The following is a 10,538-nucleotide window of genomic DNA, read 5'->3' on the forward strand; positions in this document are numbered from 1 at the left end:
AAGTGTCTTTCATAAATGTGAGGTCCTTGCTTAATGAGAGAAATTAAATTGCCTGATGATAGAGAGAATAATAGGGGGAGAGAGTTGGCTCTCACTCCAAAACCATTAATTTTTTAAAGATCATACGAGTTTAAAGTAAATAGTAGAGATGAGTCTTAAAATGAATGTTACAGAAAGTAGGCATCCAAAGATTTGAGTAAAAGAACAAGGCTGTAAAGTGGGAGAGTGACTAACCAAAGTCTCATCAATTTAGAATCATAGATCTTGAGAGCTGGCACCTCCTCCAGCTCTTCAAACGGTCTCTCACCACCACCCCCCACCAATCAAAAGTGATCCTCAAATTCCTCAAAGCATTTTGGTCTGTATTTCTCCTTTTCACTCCTGTTTACATGTCTATTCCCCCATATTAGACTGGATGTTCCTTTAGAACAAGGTCTGTGTCCTATTTATCTTTGTATCCCTGGGACCTAACCCATTACCTTTCATGTGTTAGAGGCTTAGTAAATGTTTATTTTTAAATCAGAATTATCTTTCATTATCTAGTAAGGAAAATTAGGAGCAAAAAGATAAATTTGCTTGTTCAAAATCACACAAGCCTTGGCAAAGCCAGGGCTAGAAGCACGTTCCCTAACTTCCAGTCGATGAATGATTAAACAAAAACAAAAACAAAAAACAAAATTTTACTTTCATCCACACTATTTTAGATCTTTGAAAAGGAGAGGCAAAACAGAAGCCAGATAACCAAACCTCAGTTTATCTTGTCTGATTGACATTCTAATAGCATAACACTCCTTTTTTCTTCTTTTTTTTTCCACTCCTGCAGAAGTTCTACACCAGGAGAATGAAAGCTTACTTTGTTGCAGAATCTTTCCCTGTTCCCAATTTAAAAACAAACAAACACAAAACTCTCCCTCTAGACTCTACCAAGACTCCTGGTCAGAGACGTTCTGTGACTCTCCTTTACCAATAAATGACCGGGCACCTCTTTTGGGGAAAAATGGTCAGTCTTGGTACAAGTCAATAGTTGGAGTTCTAGGGGAAAAGACCTCCTTGCTCAGAACAAGTTTCAAAGCTTTTCTAAACCACCTATAGGAAAAGACATAGATCAGAGGATTGCATGCTGAGTTGAAGTAAGCAAACCAGATGAAGATGTCAAACACTAGAGGGGGGGTGATGAAGTTGAGGAGGCTGTCCACCAAAGTATCGATGGTGAATGGCAGCCAACACAGGAGGTAAATGCCAACTGCTATCCCCAGAGTCTTGGCTGCTTTCCTCTCCCGCTTAGAGGCCCCAATCTGACCTGAAGTGCCCGTGCCCTTGCTCATAGTGCTGATCTGTTGAGCCTGCCTGTTGGCCACAATGAAGATCTTCACATACAGGCTAATCATAATGACACAGGGGAAGAAGAACACGGGGAAGTTCAGCCAGCCCCAGAATTTGTTGAACAGCAGCTGACAGCTGCCCACACAAGGCATCTCATCCAACAAGGTACCCAGTCCTTCCTCCACTACATCGGTGTAGAGGAAGAAGGCAGTGTATGCTGCAGGAAGCCCCCAGCCCACCACTATGTACCTGAATGCCACCTTCACAGTGAACTTGGTAGGATAAATTAAGGGTTCACAGATGGCACAATGGCGATCAATGGAAATGAAGCACAGGTGGAAAATGGATGTGAGGCAGAATAGCGTATCTAGGTATGTATGCAACCTGCAGAGGAAGTCCCCAAAAAACCAGCAGCTCTCTACTGATCTAACTGTGCTGAATGGAAGCACTAGGAGCCCAAGGAACATATCAGCCAGTGCTAGGGAGAGCAGCAAGAAATTGGTAGGTGTATGGAGAGCTTTAAAATAGGACACAGCAAACACCACGAGCAGGTTCCCCAGGACCGTAATCAACATACCTATGGCACAGGCCAGGTATATGATCAGCTGGATGCCTAAAGGATGCAGGGTTCGAGGACAAGACCCATTAACCTGATAGCATAAAGTTACGGGCTGATCTTCAGAACCAAGTTCCTGGAGAGCTCCCATTTTGGGCAGTTTGGTTGAACCTGAAAATCCAGTACTCCCGCCCAATTCCAGAGCAGCTTTGTCTGTAAAATAAGCAAGAGAAAAGGACTAGCCACTCCCTCACCCAAAGAGGCCTCCTCCAAACTTGGAGTGACTGCATTTGAATAACAAAGATTTTCCAAAATTCAGAGGGCTTTTTATCCAGTCTGAAAGAGCAGGGAAAGTGATTCGGGGTTAAAATGTATTTTGCCAAGGAAAAGTCAAAATCTGACTTAATCCAGGGCTAGAAAAGTAGAAGAATGTTACTCATTATGAAAAAAGAACCCTGTGAAAATCATAGCAGGATTATTAGACCGGATTTAGACTCCATATTCCAAATCCAAACAAGGAGGTATAATTTTTTCCCCTTTTGTTTGTTTTAACTAAATCAGTACTTGGTAAGCAAGTTCCAGACTCACCATTTAAGAAATTCTTGATGTTGGTTGTTAAAGGACCAGGTTAAGAGGTTTCATTTGATAGAGGTGTCAACCACTACCAAGCCCATTTTAATTACCCAAGCAATTAAAGAATTAGAGAATAGAACATATGATTTCTATTCACAGTGCATGATTTCCAAATCCAGCACTTTCCTAGGATTTTCAGACTTTGAGGCATTGCTAAGATTAAGGCAGGAAATACAGATTAATGCATTCTGGGGCAGGGAAATGAAATCCTAAATGGAATTGAGGAGCTCAACATCCCTGTGTTGTTCTCATACTTACTGAGGTGAAAATAGCAACCACCACTTTGAAAGAAGAGTCCTTCCTGCACTCAGTGAGCTGGGTCACATTGTGAATTCCTTCTTAGGGCTCTGCTTAGATGATAGGGGAAATCTGTTCATGAATTTATACTTCAGTGGAGTGTGGTATCCGATGAGCACCAAAGGGAATCTCGAAGGAATTCCTTTATGGGATACACTTTCTTCCTACCTAGGCTCAGGTGTTTAAGAAGCAAACAAATCCCAGTACAACATAAATAGCAAGTGCCTCAACAATTCAAGTTGGAATTCATCTTTGCTGAATTTATTTTCAGAGCCAATCCGTGTGCTTTTTTATTTTGGGGGTTTTGTTTTTGTATTTTTGTTTTTTGCCTTTATGGTCAGTCAATCAAACATTAATTTCTATCCAGGTTGAGGATTTCTGGAAGGATTCAAGGCATCAAGCCAAGAAGCCTCTGCCTTTCCCCAACTGATGAAATCTTTATTTTAATTAGTATTTTAAAAGGAAAAAAAAAGTCAGGAAATAGTGGGAAAGGTAAATGAATATTATAAGACAAATACTAATGAATTTCTAAAGCTGTATAAATTTCTCAAACAGTAGAATTAGCTCTGTTCAATATACAGAGATAATCAGCAAATTCTAACCAAGGAGAACACAAGAAATATGATTAGCACAGTGGATAAAGTATTGGGTCTGGACTCAAAAATACTAATCATCCTGAATTCAGATCCAGCCTCTAGCACTTGCTAGCTATGTAACCCTGAGAAAAGTCACTTAATCGTGTTTGCCTCACTTTCCTCATCTTTAAAATGACCTGGAGGAGGAAATGGCAAAACCACACCATTATCTTTGCCAAGAAAACCCCAAATGGGGTCATAAAGAGTTGAACACAGACGAAAATGACTGAACAACAAAAACAAGTTGCACATTGTGATGGTTTGATAAATCTAAAGATATTTTGTCAAATTTGTCAACAAAAGCATGGCATAATAGAGAAAAGCAATGGATTTGGTGTCAAAGGACTTGATCAAATTTTACCTCTTCCACTCATTTCTTGTAGGACGTTGGATTAGTCACTTAACTTCTCAGAGTCAGAGTCCCAGTACCCTCATTGGGAAGATTGAGAAGATTAGACTAGATTGGTGGTCTCCAAAGTAGTATTTGGGGGGGGGGGGTTCTCTTGAAGGTATATAAGCTGACTCCAAGGTGTTCTTGGAATGATCACAAGGAGAATGTGGAAAATGCCATATCCTATCCTCCTCACCATAGCCAATTGAGAGTCTTAACTTCAACCATATCTACCATTACCTCCCACAACTGGCCCACTCCCACTCATTCCTTCCTCCTTTAATCAAACTACCAACCTCCCCCATTATGAGCCAGACTTCTTCCCCTTGAGTTTCTTGAGGACAAGATTTCTCTTTCTTTTTCTTATTTTTATTCCTAATGCTTAGCATAGTGCCTGGCACATTTGTTGTTCACTTATTTTTCAGTTGTGTCCAACTCTTTGTGGTCCCATTTGGGTTGTTTGGGTTTTGTTGTTGTTGTTGTTGTTTTTGGCAAAGATATTGGAGTGGCTTGCCATTTCCTTCTCCAGTTCATTTTGCAGATCAGGAAACTGAGGCAAACAGAGTTAAGTGACTTGCCCAGGGTCATGCAGCTAGTAAGTGTCCAAGGTGGGATTTTAATTCAGGAAGATTAATCTTTTTGGATACAGGCTCAGCACTTTATCCCCTGAACTACCCAGCTGCCCATGTGTCTGGCACATAGTAGGACCTTAACAAATGTTTATTTAATTGAATTGAATGATAATGCCTTATAGTTATATAGCATTTAATATCTAAAAATGCCTTATCATCAACATTTAATTTTATTTTCATAAGGCAGGTAAAGCATGTATTTTTGTTGTTGTTTTATAGATGGGGAAATCAAGGCACAAAAGAGTGAAGTATCTCTTGTCTTGTCCAAGATTACATAGCTAGATCCAATGACTGGAGATGTCTTCTGCAGCACTACTTGTTGATACAGCCTTCAAGAAGAAAACTAGAGGCTACTGCCTAAAGATGTCGTGTAGTTCAGAACTTCTTAAACAGAATTATCCTAGAATGCATTTCTTCATTAATCCACAGGATATATTATTTGTGTGTGTGTATATATGTGTGTGTATATGTATATACAAACATATGTTAGTTAGTATACTCACTGCTGCTGCTGACACCTCTTTATTACTAAAATTCCATCTCCTCTAAGAAGCCTTTCCCAGTTCTTAATCTTAGTGCCTTCCTTCTGAGATTATTCACAATTTTTCCCATATATATCTTGTTTGTATATATTTGTTTACATGTTGTCTCCTTCATTATCCTGTGAATTTCTTGAGAGCAGGGACTGTTTTTTGCCTTTCTTTGTATACCCAGCACTTAGTACAATTATAGATGATAGATAGATAGATAGATAGATAGATAGATAGATAGATGATAGATAGATAGATAGATAGATAGATAGATAGATAGATAGATAGATAGATAGATAGATAGATAGTAAGTGCTTAATGATTAATAAATACTACTGGTTGACTGAATGACTGGTAAGAGAGAAGTATGTGAAAAGTTCCCATTTTTCAAAAGTTTAGAGCCACCATGCATTTTAACTTGGTTCCAACTTTTATAAAAGACAATTAAGCAAGAAACCACAGTCATTATGGAACCCTAAAATTACAAACCACTTGACAGAGTTATTAGTTAAATCCTAAATGTTATATTTGTTTCCCTGGGGTATAGGAGCTCCCAGTGCTGCGTGTTAAGATGTCACTGACATCATTGCTTTACCTTATGGGAACACTTAGCGCAGAAATTTCCCTAGATTATTCCCTCAAGTCTTCTGTGTTCTTTACAATTTTAAATATCTAGGAAGACTTAATTATGTATTAAACATGATAGCAGATGTTCTTTCATTCTCTGAATCATTTTTTTAAATTACAGCTAAAAATTTCATTTAAGGGATTCTGGTAAATTGATATCTGGAATATTACAAAATCCAAATGTTTGTTTTTAACTCTATAAGAACACCATATGATCCTTTCTATTCTGAAGTTTAACCTTTCCCTTTGCCTTTCAATAATGTTCTGTAGAGCTCCTTTCCACTTAATGAAGCAATTTTTTAAAACCTTTCGAGATGGGGCAGCTAGGTGGCGCAGTGGATAGAGCACCAGCCCTGGATTCAGGAGGGCCTGAGTTCAGGTCTGGCCTCAGACACTTAACACTTGCTAGCTGTGTGACCCTGGGCAAGTCACTTAACCCCAATTGCCCTGCAAAACAAAACAAAACAAAAAAAACTTTCGAGAAGCAAATATAAATTTTTTTAAAAAAATAAGTTGTTTAAATGATAATGTTCTTAGGAGTTATATATATGGCCATGATATTCCTGGGAATTTTCATTTTGAAAATTCTTTCAGGAGGTGATTAGTGGATTCTTTCAATTTCTATTCTACTCTCTAGATCTAAGATGTTGGGGCAGTTTTCTTTGATCATCTCAAGGAATTATCACTTTATCATTTTAAGAAAATCATTCAACTTCCTCCTGATGGATGGTGTAATGGAAAGGAGAATAGGCTCCTGATGAAAGTATAAGAGTTCCAAGAAGTTCAAGTTCTACCATGGGCTGTGACCCAAGTGGGGAAAAGTATTTCATCTATTTGGACTTCAGTTTTCACATCTGTAAAATGAGAGACTCCATAAAATCATAGGTTTAGAATTCAAAAGGACCCTACTGGTCATGTGGATCAAGCCTTTCGTTTTACAGAAGAAGAAACTTCAACAGAAAGAGGTGACTTGTCCAAGGTCACACAGGTAGAAAGTGACAGAGTTAGGATTCAAACCCCGGTTCTCAGATTCCAAATCCCCTCTTTTTTTCCACTTAAACTAATGCTTGAATTGAAATGTTATGTGAGCCAGACTTTTTAGTAAAAAAATTATTTCTAAAAAGGAGAAAAGATGGCTATTATTAGAAAACAGGAAGAACACAGGAAATGAGATATTTGTGATTATGATTTCTGGAAGCACCTTTCAGATCTAATTGTAACAATTCTATGATCTAGATTCCTGTCCTAATTCTTCCTCTTGCTAGCTGTGTAACCACAAGGGGGGGAAAAAACGTGAATCTTCCCTCTATAATTTGGGCATGGTAATATTTATGCTTTCTAGCTCCTTATGAAAACCAGGTGAGATCATATAGTATGGGATTAAGATGCTAGGACTTCTAGATTCTAGGCTTATCCATTTATTTATTTTTAAATTTATTTATTCATCCATTCTGGCTCTAAATCTATAAATATAATTCTATGATCCCAAAACTACGCTGAATATAATTTATTATTTCTTTGATGATGTGAGTGATGACACACTTCAGGATGTGGCAAAATCCCAAAATCATCATGCACTCAACACAATTATGTAGTACCTACTAGGACACAAATGAGATACAGCCCTAACCCCTTAATTATGGTACCTTAGTACGTGTAGCAGTTAGGTGGTGCAGTGGATAGAGTGCTAGGCCTGAAATCAGGAAGACTCATCATCCTGGGTTCAAATCTGGCCTCAGACACTTTTTAGCTGTGTGAACCTGAACAAGTCATTTAACCCTACTTGTCTCAGTTTCCTCATCATCTGTCAGATGAGCTGGATAAAAAAAAATGGCAAACCACTCCAGTGACTTTGCCAAGAAAATCCCAAATGGGGTCACAAAGAGTTAGACACAAATAATAACAAATAAAAACATACAGTGTTATGATAGTTGAATTAATAAAAAGCCAGAAATCTGAATTTATACAAATATATTGTATTGAACTAGTTGGAGGCCCTCTCCCCAATGAACCTCTTTGTGAATTAAGGAACTATTACAAAGAATCAAGCAGTTAAGAACATTTATTGAATGAGCAAGCACTTTGGCTACTTTTGTGAGTAGAAAGCATTATCAGCTTTTCTAAAAAGGAATAGAAGAAATGGTCCCTCTTCTCAAAGAGTTTATAATACAACTATAAAAACCTCCCTCTGCTTACTGGAAATACATTCTCCATTGACAAGATAGTTGTTCTCCTACACATTTAGTAACTACTAGGAGAAGCTGGTGAAAACCTGCAGTTAATTCTAGGCAATAGGATTCTCCTCAAACAGGACAGTATTAAGAAGGTGCTCTTTACTTTTTGTCTCACAGGCTAACCTACCTTTTCTCTGATACTATGTTTTTCTGTCTTTACCCTTAATTTTCTACCCATGTGTCCCATGCTGAGTCAAAGTTTCAGTGCTTCCGATATTCACCAAACAAATATTTATTGAACCCCCATTTGTGTAAGGCACTATGCAAAGTACTGCAAGCAGTGATATCAAACTCAATTAGAAACATCCCTGCAGGATACATGTTGACTTAGAAAACCACAAAATAACATCATCTATGTTGCATTGTATTTTTATTTATTTTGCTGAACATTTTCTAGTTACATTTTAATCTGGTTCCACCTGAGCTCAGAAGTTTTGCTGTTTGCAGCATCAACCTTAAGTCTGACACCTCTGCTTGGAGAGGATATGAAGACGAATTCAAGGAATTCATAGTTAAGTATTGGAGATGACATATAGCTAAGCAACTCTGACAAAAGGAAGTCAACTTGCAAAATGTTGCAAATAATTGAGGAAGAAAGAACACACCTCGAGCTATGGGGGTATTCAGCAAGGCTCCTTGGAGGAACTGGCATTTGAGCTGGTTCTCATTTTGCTTTAATAAGGTTTTATTGTTGTCTTCTGTTTCCCCAGTATCAGGCTACTCCCTTCCCCTCCCAGAAAGCCATCCCACATAGCAAAAAGTATTTTTTTTTAGTGAGGCAATTGGGGTTAAGTGACTTGCCCAGGGTCACACAGCTAGTAAGTGTCAAGTGTCTGAGGCCGGATTCGAACTCAGGTACTCCTGAATCCAGAGCCAGTGCTCTATCCACTGTGCAACCTAGCTGCCCCACAAAGAATATTTTTTAAAGGAAAAAAAAACAACCCAACTGATTGATATAACTTTAAAAAGTCCAAAAATATGTACAATATGTGACAGCTATAGATCTTCCACATACACAAAGGATATGTCTTCTCCTATCTCTTCATTTGAGTCATGCTTGATCTTTATAATTTCATACATTCCATTTTGATTTTTACTTTGTAGTTGTTCCTTCCATTTGCACTGTTGTAGTTTGGCTGGTGTAGGGTGTTAGGTTAAGCCTAATTTCTGCCACACTGCTTTCCAGTTTTCCCAGCAGTTTTTCCCAAGAGTTTTTTCCTAGGAAATTTATGTTTTTCACTTTATCAAACATGACATCATTGAATTCTATTGTTTCTAATTCTCATCTGTTTAGTTTTCCACTGATCTATTTTTAAACTAATACTAAATCCTTTTGATGACTGCTGCTTTATAATATAATTTGAGATCTGGAAGTGCTATTCTTCTTTTATCCCTATTTCTTTTCATCATTTCTCTTGATTTTCTAGTCTCAGATTTTGATAGGAGTAAATACGGAAGAAATCACAAGAAGAGAGAATAGCACTTACACAATGCAGTCCAAAAGGTTTAAAAACAAAAACAAACAACAAACACACACACACAGAGTTTCAAAATGGAAAGTGATTGAGATTAACAGAGACATAAAGTGTATGAAAGGGAATAATGAAAAAGAAAACCAGATTGGGGCTTGACTGGAGGTGGTTGAAGGAGGAGGTGGGGTATCAAGTGTCAGAAGAATAGGCTGTGAGTAATTGGAACTGGTCAAGTAAGGAATTTACATAAGTAACTGGGTGGCACAATAGATAGATGTTGACCTTGAATTCAAGGAGATCTGGGTTCAGATTCAGCCTTCAGACACTAGCTGTTATGACCCTGGGGAAGTCACTTAACCTCTCAGCCTCAGTGTCCTCATCTGTAAAATGGGTATAATGATAGCACCTGCCTTCTAGGATTTGTGTTGAGCACAAAATGAGGTCATATTTGTAAAGTGCTTTACATATGTGAAAACGCTCTATAAATGTAAGCTATGATGATAATGCTGGAAGTGCTTCACAAGATTACTATCACAGCAATGTTGTGTAAAATAAAAAGTTTCTCCTGAAATAAAAAATTCTGTCTGAAATCTTTTTCAGATTTCTCTGAAGGGAAGAAACTACAAGGGGTTAGGCTTCTCAGAAAACAAATCCCTCTCTCTAGAATTCTTTTCTTCCTTTCTCTTTTTATCAACCCCTTTCTTTTAGAAAAAGGTCAAGAGCAAAAGCTAAGGACCTGAAAATGAAAGGTTGATAGCAAGATTTAGGAACTCTGGTTAAACTAAGATTATTCATTGCCTTCCCCAGGAGAGAGAAGGCTACAGACCAAAGAGAGGAAGTCTCCTGATTACTTCAGTGTTAGGGGGTGGAGAGCTTTGAAGGCAAAGGTCATTAAGGGATTATGTGATTTTAGGAAAATAATTCCCTGAGGGTGATTACAGTTCTGGATTGCAAAAAGCAAAACCTTCACTTTTACTTATTAAGAGATACATAAACTATATGTCATATTGCGAAATCATATGTCTTTGTTCAAGATTTCTATGTGTTATTTTACAATGTCCTGTGAGAAAGATATCCAAGGGCATGAGGGCACTCACGCCAGTTTGGACATTTTTCAATCTAAACTAGAAATAGTTGGATTTAAAATGATGTTGGATTAATATAAATTATTTCTAACAAGCATGTGCCTAGTACATCATTAATTTTTT

At 37.8% G+C, this 10,538-nt stretch overlaps 1 protein-coding gene across 1 annotated transcript; it reads right to left on the minus strand.

Annotated features, from left to right (window-relative positions):
* Positions 1-1,001: 1,001 nt before the first annotated feature.
* On the minus strand, positions 1,002-2,030 carry TAAR5 (trace amine associated receptor 5). The gene has a single exon (XM_044002827.1). The coding sequence runs from the start codon at positions 2,028-2,030 to the stop codon at positions 1,002-1,004; it is 1,029 nt and encodes a 342-aa protein (XP_043858762.1).
* Positions 2,031-10,538: the final 8,508 nt, after the last annotated feature.

The sequence above is a fragment of the Dromiciops gliroides genome, chromosome 4, assembly GCF_019393635.1.
Source record: "Dromiciops gliroides isolate mDroGli1 chromosome 4, mDroGli1.pri, whole genome shotgun sequence".
NCBI classification, from domain to species: domain Eukaryota; kingdom Metazoa; phylum Chordata; class Mammalia; order Microbiotheria; family Microbiotheriidae; genus Dromiciops; species Dromiciops gliroides.